Raw genomic sequence first — 15043 nt, forward strand, 5'->3', positions numbered from 1 at the left:
GTCAAAGCTCAAGGTGTAGAGGCGGTGGTTATGCTCGTTACACCGGCACGAGTGAGGACATCAGTGGCCATATGATCGAGTCCCCCCTCCAGGAGTTGGAGCGGAACATCTCAACCTCTATCCTGAAATGTGCAGCACCCCAGCCCCCCGCCCCATGAGGCGTTTATCATAATCACCACAGGACTGGTCCAAGGAGCTCAAGGATGAAGGTGCTCTGAACATGAGGAAATAGGTCACAGGGGTCTTAGGAACTTGTATCTGTAGCCCATGTTTTTTGATGTGGAAAGAAGGGGGTGGGGGTGTTTAATGCAACGCAACAAGTCTAAAGTATGGTTGCCAGCGGGTTTCTTCTGTCATCAAATACTTGCACCTGGACACTTGCCCTAGCCGTTCTCTCTCGGAGCACATCCTGGGTGGGAACGGGCTGTTCTGTCTCCTGCTGCAGTGGACTGTGAACGGGATCAGCGGGTAGCAGGTGAGTGCTTGGGACATCCACATCTTCCATTTGCCTTCACCAGGAGCCAGTGTATCAGCCAGATGAAGGAGGTGAAGGAACAGTGTGAAGAGCGGATAGAAGAGGTTGTCAGAAAGCGAAATGAGGCATTAGTTTCCAGAGATGACCAACGACAGCAGGTAATTAGGGTCTGCTCTGGCCAGGGCATCCAGGAGGCTCTCCCTCCTCTCCTCACCATTTTGTCCTGTGGGCTTGGTTCCCTGTGGTACAGCAGAGCACAGCCTGGTGCCAGGATGCCCACACCCAATCTCGTATGCTGGCCCCAAGCGCAGTTTTGTCCTAAGTCTCATGCTCCTGCGGGAGAAGCCGATGCTGTCTGGCTTGAGCACACTGATGTCCCAGTGGTAAATTCTGTGGCCAAGGTCGACCTGGTCAGTGGAGAGCGCATAGGAATGTTCCCACTTTCTACCGAGAAGTAGAGCATTACCTTTTCAAAGAACAACTTTCTGCTTTCACTGATTTTTCTGTTGATTTTCTTTCATTTAATTAAGTTATAAGCTAATTCATTTAACTTTTCTTCTACTTACCTTGACCTTGGATTTCATTGACTAATTTGTTCCATAGCTTCTGAAGGTACGTCTTGATTCTTGGATCCAGATTTTCCTTTCTCCATGTATGAATTTAGTGCTACAAACATTGCTTTTACTGCAGCCTAGACATGCCAGCGAATTGTCCTCACCTACATTTGCCAAGACATTTTTATTTTATTTATATCTTAACTTTTTTGAGGCAGAGTCTCACTATATAGTTCTGTCTCTCCAGGAACTTACTGTGTAGACCAGGCTGGCCTCAAACTCACAAAGGCTTCTGCCTCCCAACTGCTGGGATTAAAGGCATGGTCAAATTGTTTTTAAATTTGAGACTTTTACTTTAAGCCATGTGTTATTTAGAAGTATGGATCTCCACCCATTTACAGATTTCCCAGTTATCTTTCTGCTTCCAGTTCCATGTTTAATTTTACTGTAACAGAAGAGCAGACACGCCATGGCTCCTAATGTGAATTTGCTAAGGTACAGTTTTCGCCTAGAATGTGGTGTTGGTGAGCATCCTTGTTGAGGCAGATATCTTCCTTTTGGCTTTCTCAGAAATTTTCCTGTTGTTTGTATGAGTACACTGTAGCTGTCTTCAGACACACCAGAAGAGGGCATCAGATCCCATTACCGATGGTTGTGAGCCACCATGTGGTTGCTGGGAATTGAACTCAGGACCTCTGGAAGGACAGACAGTGCTCTTAACCACTGAGCCGTTTCTCCAGCTCCCCGGAGGGATTCTTAAATCTTGACTAGCTAGACATTTCTTGACTTTTGTCTTATCTAGGTCTGACCACTGCCTATTGTGACATGCTGAAGTTGTCAAGCCGAGGGCTGCCATAGATGGCTGCCCACCTACAAAGAACATGAGAGACCCAGGGAGTCCATATGGGGTCTTCTCTGTAGTTGTCCCACAGCCTTGGGAGACTGTCCCTCCCCGTGTACACGAGCACACACAGCTTTATGGGTGCACAGAATCGTGTTCTCGGTATTTCTGTCTCTGCCTGGTTGTCTGTTTCCTGTTCTCCATCCATGGCCTAGTAAGTCTGCGGTCACTGTGGGGCTGGTCTTGGTGTTTCCTTTCTGACCAGATTGGTTAGTGCCTCACAGGGTGGCTTTTTCTTGGTCATGAGATAGGACATGCTGGTAAAAGGACTGCTGTAAGCAGGCTGTCTATCATTGGTTGGTAAGATGTGACAGAGCGGAGACATCATTCTTTAGGGCTAGAAGTGGGCATTAGCCGTGTTGGATTATGTCCTGATTCTCAAATGGGACAAACAGCAGAAATGGACTGAAGTTGGCCTGTCCCCTCCCTTCACCTCAATTAGCTTCCGAGAGTAACCCAAGGGGATGGACATCTCTGTTTGGTCATCTCGGAGTGTGTTCATTTCCATACATTTGTGATTTTCTCAAGTTCTACTCCATGTAACAGAATGGTGTATTCTGTGTGCTGCAGAGTACCTGTAAGGTCTCAGAGACAGGGTGGGCATGGGCAGTGCAGGCTGAGTGATGCACATAGTTGGCCATGGAAGTTGGCTTGTCGGGATGGTTACGTTTCCCCCTTGCTTACCCACCAGTCTACTGATCTCTGCCATGTGACAGGGCATGCCTGGGAAGATGGTGTTTGAGTTACTCTTTTAGTCCGGTGCTTGTTTTCTCGGTATTTCTATCTCCAGGCCCTCAAGCCTCAGGCCAAGTTGCAGGAAACAGTTCCGCCAAAGGAGCAGACGCCACAAGAGGAAGGGGATGTGCCCAGAAACAAGTCCCAAGTACCAGCCCCCAGTTCAGAGGTGTGGGGCTTGAAGCCACACGTGCAGAACGGTAAGAGGAGACACTGGTTTATGTTCTCTGAAGCCCCGCAGCGGTGTATGGTCTCTGCAGGACAGACAAGAGGGTTGAGTGCGGCCTGAGGCAGCAGAGAAGGGTTGGGCGGCTGGCTGGTGTACTTTCTCTTGGGACCCTGGGATAGGGGCCATAGGCCCACTCTGTCTTAGCGACAGCTTGTCCTTGCTGGCTGTGGATGTACAGGTACAGAAGGTGCCTTCATTCAGGGTACCTGGGGCACTGTGGGACTGAAGGGCAGAGACAGAGTCCTGGGCGGCTGGTGTGCCTTGGGCCCCTACGGCTTGAAATGACTCAGAGCCTGGCACTCTGCCCTCAGGGGTGTCAGGATACTCAAATCCAGGTTATTTTCTTTGTTGGGTTTTGTTTAGTTTTGAGATAAGGCTCTCTTTAAGTGTGTAGCTCTGGTTGTCCTGGAACTCTCTGTAGACCAGGCTAGCCTGGAACTCACTGAAATCTACCTGTGTCTATCCCGCTGGGCACTCTCCTGCTGTTTGAGGATGGCCCGCAGCCCCAAAGCCTCTGGTCTGTAGTGGAGATCACATGTTCCCAGCTATCCTGAAGTGTGAAATTTACCCTACAGCCACTCTTTGTGTTAGGGATCCAAGGGTGACACTTTGTTATGTTTTTGAGATGAGCTTTTGTGTAGCCCAGGTTGACCTGGAACTCACTGTGTAGCTAAGGCCTTGATTGACTTTGCCACCTTCATCCTCTGAACCCTGGGATCACAAGTGTCCTGCAGGCGTTTTTTGCAGTTAATGTTACCAGGTTTTTTTTCCCTTCTGTTTTGCCTGAGGGAGTCTCCCAGGCCGGCCTCAAACTGACGATGTAGCCAAAGCTGGGTCCTGAACTGAGCTTCCTGCCTCCACCTCTTTTTTTTTCTTTTCTTTTTTTTTTTTTCGGAGCTGGGGACCGAACCCAGAGCCTTGAGCTTCCTAGGCAAGCGCTCTACCACTGAGCTCAATCCCCAACCCCCTGCCTCCACTTCTTAATCGACAGGATGACAGGTGTGTATTCCATGCTCAGCCATGCTTTGGTTTTAGTTAAAATGGTCCTTCAGCCAGGCATGGTGGTGCACACTTTTAATCCCGCACTTATTGTGGAGGCAGAAACAGGAGGATCTTTGAGTTTAAGGCCAGCCTGGTGTACAAAGCAAGTTCCTGGAGACCAGTGAGACACAGAAAAATCCTGTCATGGAAAATCAAAAAACAACAAAACAAAACAATAACTGCCCGTCCCCCCAAGACTACCTATCACACCTATGTTCTGTGTGCAGAGGAAACCAATGAGATTCAGGTTGCCAGTGAGGAGCATGGTCTGCAACTGATGAAAGCCTCCATCCAAGAGCAGGCGGCAGTGGATGGCACACGTGTGGGAGCTGAGAAACTTGATCAGAACATACAGGTGCCAGGAGCCCTGTTAGCCAGGCCTGAGGAGGATTCTCAGTTCCCTGAGCGGGACCAGCTTGTCATCCGTGGTGGACAGGAGTCGCAGCATGACCAGCTTGTCGTCCGTGGTGGACAGGAGTCGCAGCGTGACCAGCTTGTCTTCCGTGGTGGACAGGAGTCGCAGCGTGACCAGCTTGTCTTCCGTGGTGGACAGGAGTCGCAGCGTGACCAGCTTGTCGTCCGTGGTGGACAGGAGTCGCAGCATGACCAGCTTGTCGTCCGTGGTGGACAGGAGTCGCAGCATGACCAGCTTGTCGTCCGTGGTGGACAGGAGTCGCAGCATGACCAGCTTGTCGTCCGTGGTGGACAGGAGCTGCAGCGTGCTGCAGAAGAAGGTGGGTGGGGTGGCTGGCTCTGGGTTCCCAGGTCCCGTCCCCACATCTTTATGTCTTACCAGGTGGCCCTGTCCACTCCTTTGCATTTGTTGTTCATTGTCAAGAGGAGAACAGGAAGAGCAGTTTTTTTTAACTTGCAAGGGCAGTGTTCCTGTCAGTGGGACTTCCGGGGGTATGACACGCTGTGATGGGTGCTTGGCAAATCGCCACGCAGATGGCCACCACTGCTTGCAGTTTCCACCATTAGCCTATTTCCTCAGATAGTGCTGCTTTTTCTTAGTTTCTCAAATTTCAGACTGAATGATGGCGTATTGAGGAGTGTGTGTGTTGGAACCACAGCTTGTGTGTGTGAGGGTTCAGTCAACAATGCTGAATTTTAGCTTCAGTGTTGAGGGGCACTTCTGGGTCCTCTCCATGGCCTCTGTACTGGGAGCTGTGCCATCAGTCAGGTTGCGTTCTGAGGTTGGGTGACAGCCTGACCTGGTGCTGGTGTCCAGTGACACGTGTCTGGCCTGCTGGTTTCACAGGGGGAGACCAGCAGAATCTAGGCGATGACTACAACCTGAATGAGAATGAAGCAGAGCCCGAGCGGGAGAAGCAGGCGGCCCTGGCAGGGGATGACAGGAATCTAAGTGGTAAGAGCAGTGGTGTGTGGGAACCGGCACCTTTCTTCTTGTCTTGCCTTTAATCAGTACTGATAATAACGCTGGAGGTAGTTGGCAGTTCAGGGAGAAGAACCCCTGTGAGCAGGGTTAGAGCCAAGATACCCAAGAAATCACAAGGCCTGCCTGTAGTATTTAGGGCTTTTCCAACAATACACCCCGGAGTCATCCCACACTAGGTGTTGGTACAATCATTAGATTCTCTGTTGACTGCCTCTGAACCAGTTTTCTGCTGTGTGAGCCCTCAACAGCTCAGGCAGGATGTCCTTGACGAGGCTCCTCTCGGTTCTGACTCCTTGAGCGCACATCAGCAGCACCGTGCTACTGACCTCAAGTGCTTCACGCTGCCTTTCTGGGCTGCATACAGCACAGCCAGTGTCTACCAATCTACACGCTTCTTTGTGCATTTTAGGCGTCTTCTCTTTAACCCATGAGCTTTCTGCAGGTAGCTTCTCGCTTCCTGTGGTGCTGCAGCTTTGAGCACTAGAGTTAACTGTCTTCAGGAGAGATGTGTGCGCTAGCCACACGGTGCCTAACTTCTGGAAGCAAGCGCTCTTCAGGTCTTTTATAAACATGAAGCTCTGCGAATTGTAAGCGTGCAGCTGCCTGTAGCTAGACGCCTTGTGTCCTGTCTTGCTATCACACTTGTTCAGGAGGCTCTGGGAAGGATTGTGTGTTAGTGGTGTTGCCCTTTCAAGGAGGCCACAGAGCATGGGGCTGTGCCATCTCACCACTCAACTCGGTCCTGTGGCTGTTAGCTATCCTGTGGTTTCTTTTGCTTTCTCGATGGGAACAATTCCAAGCGGCAGCGCTGCTGTGGAAGGTGAAGTTTTCTTTTTGACAACCGTAGAAACGAAGTGAGACCTGCCCACAGTATTTCCCCAACATGCCTAATACTGAAATATTGTTTTTGCATTTTTAGTTCTTAATGCTGAAGCTCAGAAGAGAGGCATAATAGATTTACCTGATGGGGGTGAAAAGCGGAGTCACATTCTAAATGAAGTAGGAGTTCATGTTCCTCAGCAAGCCTGAAGAGAGGTCTATGGAGATTCACCAGTGACACAACTGTGAAACGTACCAAGTAAAACGGACATCGACCAATCATTGCTGTGGGGTTTAATCAGTACATTTTAGCAAAGAAAAATAATAGCACCATCTCAGACAGTTTGGGAGTACTTTCAAAGTGTCTACAAAAGGTGTCAAAGTTGGTCAAGCTTTCTTGATTAACGGGTATTTCTTGAGCCAGGTCAACACCAAAAAGAGAAATGATGTTGTCCTATGTAGGTGGCAGTGTAGACAGTGTAGGCTGAGTGCAGTGCTCGCCCGTTTCTGTCCATGGTACTGAGCAGCTCAACACTGCTGCACACTGACTCCCCCATCAATGGCCTGGAGAGCTCACTGTCAACACAGACGCCACAGTCGGTGTTCACAGGCCTAAGCACAAAGCTATTCTGTGCAAAAAAAAAAAAAAAAAAAAAAAAAAAAATCCAGTAATTAGAAGGTGACCACTACTCCTGGTTCACTTCAGGATTCAGAAGGCTGAGGCAGGAAGGCTGCTGCAAGTTCTGAGCCAGCTTAGAGCTATACAGTGAGTCCAGGTCCACGCTTGGATGAGCAAGAAAGAAAATCCCTGTCTCAAATGTTAGTGAGAGTTGTTGTTTAAAAAGACTGGTTAAAATAACCTTCATTATTCTTCTGACGTACAGAACACTATTAAGTTACTCACAGTGTGAGCACCTGAGGTCTGTTTTTTGCTTGACTGGGCAAAGAGTTTCTAGTAAGTCATTCATCTCATTAAGGGCAGCGCCTTCATTAGGCTCTGGACAAAGGCTGCTTGGGCAGTCAGAGCAGAGGCCCAGACACCTATGTCTACACAGGTGTCCAAGAAGAAGGGCTGACTGCTGGAGGACGCCCAGATTTCAAGCTGGACACCTACAAAAGCAAGAGCAACACAGGCGCTGTTCCCCCTGTAGTTTATACAGTGTTTGAAAGCCACACAAGGTTAGTGTTAGGTTTGAAAGGCTTGTAGTTCATTGATGGTGGGCCAGTGCACAGGGCTGGGCTGACCCAGAAGTCTGGTTAGACTAGGGCCTGCCAGGGTGGGCTTTAGGCGCTGTCCTATCCCCACTATGCCTCTCTTTACAAGCACACACTTAAACCCCCGTGGCAGGCGTGGGTTGGGTTGTGTCTTATTGCAAAGCCAAGCAGATCTAGTGCCCATTCCACCTAGACCTCATGTACAACCTCATGTTCAGATGGGTACTGTCCAATGCCACACATCATTTTTCCTTCACACTTACTAACTTGCCAGAGCCTCAGACATACTGTGTTCGTACCATACACCTTTCCCACTCCTAGGTCCAAGCTCAAGGAGATTTTGTGCTTTCTAGTGCTTGTTTTCTGCCTTAATTTCACTTTTGTTTAAAGTGTAGATACTGCTATTTCCTTTTTAACAAGTCAAATAGGTAAGGACCACACTCTGCCTTCTGGGTTCTAAAACTCCAGTCTGCCTAACAGCCATGCTTGACAGCTGAGCAGACCACCCTGGTGCTGCCCAGGAGTAAGCAACGCTTGCCTTCACTCGCATCTTCAACGAGCAGAGTCGGGCATGCTTCATGCTTCAGAGTATTTCTGGGGAGTGGAAGCTGTCAGGGGGCTGGGCAAGGCATAGCTCCGTGAGAGCTTCTGCCTGTGTGTGAGGGAGGCCCTGGGCTGCGTCCTCACCACCAAACAGTGTCACACTAGAGTTAGGCCACTGAAACCTTAGGACCATTCTTGCTGTAAGCCAAATGAACTACCACTAGGCTTAGGCCAAACCACAAAGCCAGACTGAATTTTAGGGTAGCTTACTCTGCTGGAAGCACTGCCCCTTCAGAATATAAAAGGGAAACCCCACAGGTTGGTGGACCAAGAACAGACCTCAATGGGAACAAAGGGCCACACCATGGTCAAATGAGACCCAAAGCCAGCGGCCTGCACACTCCTGCATGCTGACAGTAGTAGCGGACACTGCAGTGTAACGGGGTTTCTCGTCAACTGCACGAATGACTACAGACCCTAACAACTGTGTCACAACAGTCACAATCCTCGCGCACTTTAGGGATCCTCTTGCCTCAAAATCAACTTGTAATTTGACCAGAATCTAAATCTTTAAATAAACCTCATGTTTTGAAACTTAAATTTCTGGGGTTGTTTGGTGTTTAAGACACAATCTCATTTAGCCCAGGCTGGCCTCAAACACAGTACATAGCTGAGGGTTAACTGAAGTGTGGTCCTGCTGCCAAGGTGCTGGGATTAAGGCTTGGGTGATTCTGGCACTGCCTGCTCGGATGGTGGCGGGTGGCGGGTGGTGGATGATGGAGGTGGATGGTGATGATGGTGGTGGATGGTGGATGGTGGTGATGGTGGTGGATGGTGGTGGATGGTAGATGGTGGTGCTCTCTCTCACTGGTCCCCAGCAGGGCAGCCCTAGAGCAGTACCAGTGCATTTATTTTTTTTGTCAAGAAATTTATTAACCTTTACAAACACTATTTCACACAATCATTCATTAAAAAAGTTTTACAATGAAGTCTGTAATAAAACCATGTAACGTTCACCAATGCATTCCAGCCCGTCACACCCATGGAGTATAACAAACCACTTTAAAACAGCAGTTTTCGTTCTCTCCAGGTAAGGGTGTTGTACTGATACTGAAGTCTTCCTGTAACAAGCTGTCATTCAAGAGAGCCACTTTATGTCACCGTGTGTGGCACACTGGTGTACCCCAGAGTAGACATGGTCATCTTTGCAGTCTCTTTCAAACCAGTTTCACAACAGGAAAGTATTTGTGAACAGAGAAATCAAATTCAGGAGGAACCTAAAAGCAAAGCCAGAAAGTCAGTGAATGCATGTTTGCCGCAGTGTACATGACTACTGCAGACTTCGTGTTTCAGAAACAGGAACTGCTCGTCTAAGTAACGACAGCAGCAGTCAGAGGGAAGGAAACAAGGACGGACCGAGTCTCTCCTCTTAAAAGAGGTCATCAGAAAACACCCAGGCCAGTTGTCTGTTCAGAGAAAGTTAAAGGAAAATGGACTCTGGACAAGGTGCTCAGACAGATCAGGAAGGCAACACAGGTCAGCTTGAGGCTAACAAGTGAGGCCATCATAACAGGCAGATGCCACAAAGCTGCAAACTGCATCAGAGCTGCCTGTGACGACCAGACCGTCCATATCAGTGCTACATGGTATCAGTGTTTGCGTCTCAGAACTGGGGAACTGACTGGGTTGGCTCCGGGTTTGTGGTGCAAGCTGTGCGAGCATGAGAACCCAAGGCCTGACTCCCGGCACCTGCATTAAAAGCTGAGCAGTGATGTACGTGGGAGTGGGAGGGAAAGAAAGAAGAAATTTTAAGTCTCAAACGTCTGGAGGAAACGTGGTGGCCGAGCCTCTTACGGTGACTTTGTTGTGACAGCACACAGGAACTCTGCACTCCCTTTCCCTACACACACTCACCTTTGACTCTTTCTTGTGTCCTCCTGCTAAGAGCTTCATAACCACAAAGTTAGGCTTGGCAACCTTTAGGATCCTGCTGACCTGAAACAGGAGGGATCAGCATCAGGGCAGGCGCTAAGTGTCTGCCAGATCGGTGTGGCTGTACACTGCAGGCACCCCTCCCCTCCCCCACTTAGGAACCCTGCAGCCAGAGCACAGTGGTGTTCAGGGAGCAGCTTCACCCCTACAGCAAAGCTCTCTTCAGTGAGTTCCTCACACCGTCCTCTTAGAAGTCAAGGTGATGGTCCCCCCCATAAAAACTGCTCTGAGGACAGAGTCAATGCAATCTTGTGCTGCATACAACCATGGATCCACAGGCAGGAAGCAGCCTAGCTCTGCACCTCTCACTGCACCCCTCTTAGGAGAGCTCAGAAATGCTCCTGACAGGTAGTTGAGTCCCTGCAGTATTAACTCATTTCTGACAGTTTCTAGTCTAAACATTGTGAACACATGAATCACAGTAAAGCCAACTGCTAGGTTTCCCTCACATAACCCTCAAGTTCCCACCGCTTCGTTATTGACCACTGTGGAAACACACAAGGGCAGGATGGGCTCTGAAATCCCAGAACAGATATCCGCCTGCCTTGAGCAGCAGTTCCATTTAAACATCTAGTGGGAAAGGGAGACACAGAGAGTCAGCATGAGACACTGAGCAAGAGGTCTGCCCTGGGTGAGGGCGGCCTGGAAGTAGTTCTAAGCTACGGATGAGACCTTGAGTCTAAGTATAAAACTAGTAATAATGATGATAATTTGACATGTCAGAAGCCAGACTGTGGCAACATGCACATCAATTCATTCCGTTGCTCGGGCCAAAACCCTTCAAGTCATCCCTGTCTCCTCCCATGTCCCACATCCAACCCTCGAGTCAACAAATCCAAGGAGAAGCATCAGCACAGATCACCCTTACCACTGCCCATGGCTTCCCCCTCCCACCTTTGCTACATGAGTCGGTTTTAGCAGAACAGCAGGATGACCCTGTCACAAGTCAGAGCTGTCGGGGCTGCTGTCCAAACAGTCCAGCATGTGGCCCCCGTCTGTCATCCCCGAACATCTGTGTGGCCTACTTTGCTGCTAGAACTCACTAAAGTGGGTTATGGAAAACGGCCAGACTCACTTCTTCGGAGCTCCACACTCTGTACACTGTATACTATGACTCCTCCCAACCCTCCCGACTCCAGACCAACTATTTTCTGCTGGGAAAATGGATGCTTGATAAGTCTTTGAATAAATGAAGGAAATGTTCTGTTATTGAACCTCTCTCAAATTGTTGTAACTAACATTTTTATTAGCTGGAAGACATATTTTTTCCTTTTGTGACAGAGTCTTATTACTATGTCACCTTGGCAGGCCATGAACTCACAGAGATCCTTCTGCCTCTGCCATCACGTCCCACTAGAATATGATGTTTGCATCTTTTTCCTGCTCTGTTCTCCAAGGCATTCAATGTCTCCTTGGAGCCTAAGGCACGGTCATGAATTCTCTTGTAATGGAAGTGAGCACATATAACACCCAGTCTTCTCTGCCAACTTCAGTGACATGGCGGCATACTACTCAGTTCTAACCCTTGCTACCTGAATCTCCTTGACCTTGTTGGTGACTGAATTACGGCTGTGCTGTTTGCAGTTAAAGCCTGCTATGCTGACACTCATCTACATCATCACGTCCTGTTATGTGCATGTATGTGTCTATTTGCAGTGCTAGGGACAGACGCCAGGCTGTGTGACAGGCAAGCACACTCCATTTGAGCCCAGCACTGCTTGTGTCTGACAGACGATGCTAAATCATTCTGCACGGAGTTACATCAAGAAGCTCACCCCCACCCCCACCCCCACCCCCCAGTGACTTAGACATATCAAGATTAACTCCTGCGTTAACACAGTAGATGTATTTCAGTTACACTGGGGATAGTGCAAACTATTTAACCATCAAATGCTTAAACTATGTTTGCTTTCAAAGTTCTTGTAGATCAGTCTTTTACCACAATAGCCTTCTGCTTCAAGATGATCCTGGATACATAATTTTTCATATTTAAGATTTATAATGGAAGTTGGGTATTACAGATCATGACCTAATCTAACACCAGGAAGGCAGAGGGCAAGAGGACTACCAGGAGTTAAGAGGTCAGCCTGGACAAAAGAGTGAGACCCTGTGGGTGGAGGGAAGAGACTTAAACCGGTTAAGCTGACAGACCTACCTGAAATTCTTGCAATCTGACAGCACTGCCTGGCTGACTCCCTGTGGTTAACTGCACTGCCCGGCTGACTCCCTGTGGTTAACTGCACTGCCCGGCTGACTCCCTGTGGTTAACTGCACTGCCAGGCTGACTCTCTGAGGTTAACACCCCGTGGCAGGATGCCTGCTTCCCCAAGCATGGCTCCTGGAAGTACAGTGGTGCGTCTTACCTCCCGGTCTGCATTGGGGATGCTCTCAAGGATCATCTTTGCCTGCTGAAAGTGCTTACTAGCTGCCACATACAGCTCTGGAGGCTGAGGAGGAGGGCTGTATTTACTGAGGTCAGACATTTCCTAAAAAGAAGGAATTACTTATCACAATATGTTTAATATAAACCTTCTAACTGAACAGCCATCTGTACACTCTGAAGCAAATGCTGAGAACATCTCAATCTGTACCCATGGGACAGGGTTCTTAACCTGTGTGTGTGTGTGTGTGTGTGTGTGTGTGTGCGTGTGTGAACCCCATATTTCAGTTACTCTAAGGACTTGAGACTAACGTTCTCCGCCTTACCATCTTTAGCAGCCCGAGGGGTGGGGCATCACCATGGCCTCAGGCAGCAGGCTCACCTTGAACTGCAGGTAGTGCACTGGTGGTGGCGTCATCACGCTGTTGAACGGAGCAAACCTGTGCTCATACCGGACCTGCTCACTGTCAAGCTCAAATTTGGGCTTGCGCACTTTGCCATCCATGTCAAATGCGACCATCGTCTAAAGGAGGGAGGAATGCGAAAACAGAAAGAACAAAAATTGTCATTAGTACAAAAATAAAATATATATACACATATACATATACACATTGTGTGTGTGTAACAAAGAGGCCATGGAATCAAGAGGGATACATGGGAGGAATTGGAGGACGAAGAGGAAAATGATACATTAATTAAATGTTTTTTAATGTATCATTAAAAATCCCAGGGGATTAATGACCCCAGTGGGATCACACACACTCTTCCACATCACAGGCTTCTGTTACCGCTTTGAGACTCCAAGTAAAAGATGTTGAAGGAACGGCATGCAGAATCACAGAGGTGAGGGTCTTTCCCAAAGTCCTGTCTTGGTTTATGTAACTTTGGATGAGTCACCTCTCAGTTCAACTTAAAAATTACTACCCAGAACCTCGAAACAGATGTCTGGTGATGCTCACGCCAGCCATGCTGGAGTCCGCTCCTACATATTACAGTACTAGGAATGCAAGGTGTCAACTACGTGACCAATACAACGAGAATGGAAAAGGGGACACTCAGAGAGACAGGGACCAGGACAGATGGCAGCAGAATCTGGTGAGTCAGGCCAGAGGGGATCTTAAACACGTTCTGTATGGATGGCGGCTACACGGCAGGAAGACGTGATTCCGCCACTTACTTTGAACATCCCAGCACACATGTTCTGATAGGCCTGGCTCATTGTGATCTCTCGGCTCAATGGACGAACTGTAATTAGAGAAAATACTTTTTTATACTTTCCCCTGCCCCTGACATTGCTTCTTGTCAAAATTCTTTAATATCAGCTCCTTGAAGAAAACGGTCAGTTGCCTAACTCTTCAGCCCATTTCCCCTGCATTATCAAGTTTACCTTAGAGAAGCGAAGTGAAGTTTACATTCAGTAAGTAAGCAGGATGGTGGGGCTTTTTAAGAACGTACTCTTCTGGGGTTGGGGATTTAGCTCAGTGGTAGAGCGCTTGCCTAGCAAATGCAAGGCCCTGGGTTCAGTCCCCAGCTCCGAAAAAAAAAAAAAAAAGAACAACGTACTCTTCTCTTGTGCATTATATCCTCAAGCATTATATCCTCATACACTGTATCCTCCTACACTGTATCCTCGTACATTGTATCCTTGTGCATTATATCCCCATGCATCATAACCTCATACATTGTATCCTCGTACATTGTATCCTTGTGCATTATATCCTCATACATTGTATCCTCCTGCATTATATCCCTTCTTCAGATTCTCCTCCTCTGCTCCTCCAGTCCTCCCCAGTTCACCTACCCTTCCCCACATCAGCTCCTCCTGATTCCCTCTAAAAGAAAAAAGGAGCAGAGCATTGTATTTTAAATTGGTGTTTCTTTTTGTTTCTCTAATGTAAACTTTACAATACAAGTGAAGTTAGGCAACCGACTGTGTTCTTCAAGGAGCTGGTACTAAAGAATTTAGGCAAGAAGGAATGCAGAGCCTTTGAAACATCTGCTTCCATGGCTGTGCCACACACAGCATGACAGCACAACTCGGATGGATCCTGCCGCTCTCCCATCCTTTCTGCTTGTACAACGGAGTACAACTTGCCTCCTGCTTTAAGACCCTCTGGAGCTACAAAGGAACTGAGAGGCAAGGCCCATCACTAATGCTGGCTGGGATCCAGTCTCTCCTCCAGTCAGCAGCGATGGAGAGAGAGAGAGAGAGAGAGAGAGAGAGAGAGAGAGAGAGAGAGAGAGAGAGAGAGAGAGAGAGCGCGCGCGCACAGCAGACACATGCAGCTCTTCATAGACTTTTCTGTCAAAGGTAATGGTACTTCATTTGACTTTTTCAGGTTAAACACGGTTCACAAAGCCAGATGTGATGTGCACAGCTGTCACCTGCTAACTGAGAGACACTGTCTGAACCAGGGCTGGGCGGTCTACAGCACCTTTCTTCTTCTTCTTTGTTTTCTTGCTGCTGCGGCCTTTCTGCTGTTCTTCCATTATCCTCTCTTCTGCCATCTGAGAGCCGTCAGCACGGCTCAGGGTTGACATCAGCCATGCGTACAGGAACTCAGAGAGGTACCTAACAGTCACAAAGATCAGTTAGTGACAGAGAGCCAAAGGAGACAGCTTCGCCAACACAACACAAGCGACACTAATACTGGGCAGGTTTTATTACTTCATCCTGATGAGAGGGACTGAAGCCATGGCCTCAGAGACTAACACAAGCAAATTCTCCAATATGCCCTCAACCCCACATGGACAAATACT

At 48.5% G+C, this 15043-nt stretch overlaps 2 protein-coding genes across 12 annotated transcripts in view; one reads left to right on the plus strand and one right to left on the minus strand.

Annotated features, from left to right (window-relative positions):
* Golm1 (golgi membrane protein 1) overlaps window positions 1–15043 on the plus strand; it is a 52301-nt gene that overhangs the window by 34101 nt on the left and 3157 nt on the right. For 5 of the 9 annotated variants that reach the window (XR_005495817.2, XR_005495818.2, XR_010058935.1 and 2 more), the window contains exons 6-9: window positions 519–633; window positions 2721–2865; window positions 4163–4669; window positions 5197–5304. Coding sequence is in view for 5 of the 9 variants with exons in the window: in XM_039096415.2 (XP_038952343.2) it covers window positions 519–633; window positions 2721–2865; window positions 4163–4669; window positions 5197–5304 (875 nt within the window). In the remaining 4 variants the exon portion in view is untranslated. 9 annotated transcript variants of the gene reach the window in all.
* Window positions 8819–15043, minus strand: part of Naa35 (N(alpha)-acetyltransferase 35, NatC auxiliary subunit) — a 52020-nt gene continuing 45795 nt past the window's right edge. For 2 of the 3 annotated variants that reach the window (XM_006253526.5, XM_006253527.4), the window contains 6 exons: window positions 14719–14855; window positions 13461–13528; window positions 12666–12806; window positions 12267–12389; window positions 9826–9906; window positions 8819–9188 (listed from right to left, as the gene is read on the minus strand). In XM_006253526.5, coding sequence (XP_006253588.1) covers window positions 9129–9188; window positions 9826–9906; window positions 12267–12389; window positions 12666–12806; window positions 13461–13528; window positions 14719–14855 — 610 coding nt within the window. In that variant the 3' untranslated portion in view covers window positions 8819–9128. The remainder of the gene's footprint in view (window positions 9189–9825; window positions 9907–12266; window positions 12390–12665; window positions 12807–13460; window positions 13529–14718; window positions 14856–15043) is intronic. The other variant, NM_133324.2, reaches the window with a different exon arrangement.

This window comes from Rattus norvegicus, chromosome 17 (assembly GCF_036323735.1).
Source record: "Rattus norvegicus strain BN/NHsdMcwi chromosome 17, GRCr8, whole genome shotgun sequence".
NCBI lineage: Eukaryota > Metazoa > Chordata > Mammalia > Rodentia > Muridae > Rattus > Rattus norvegicus.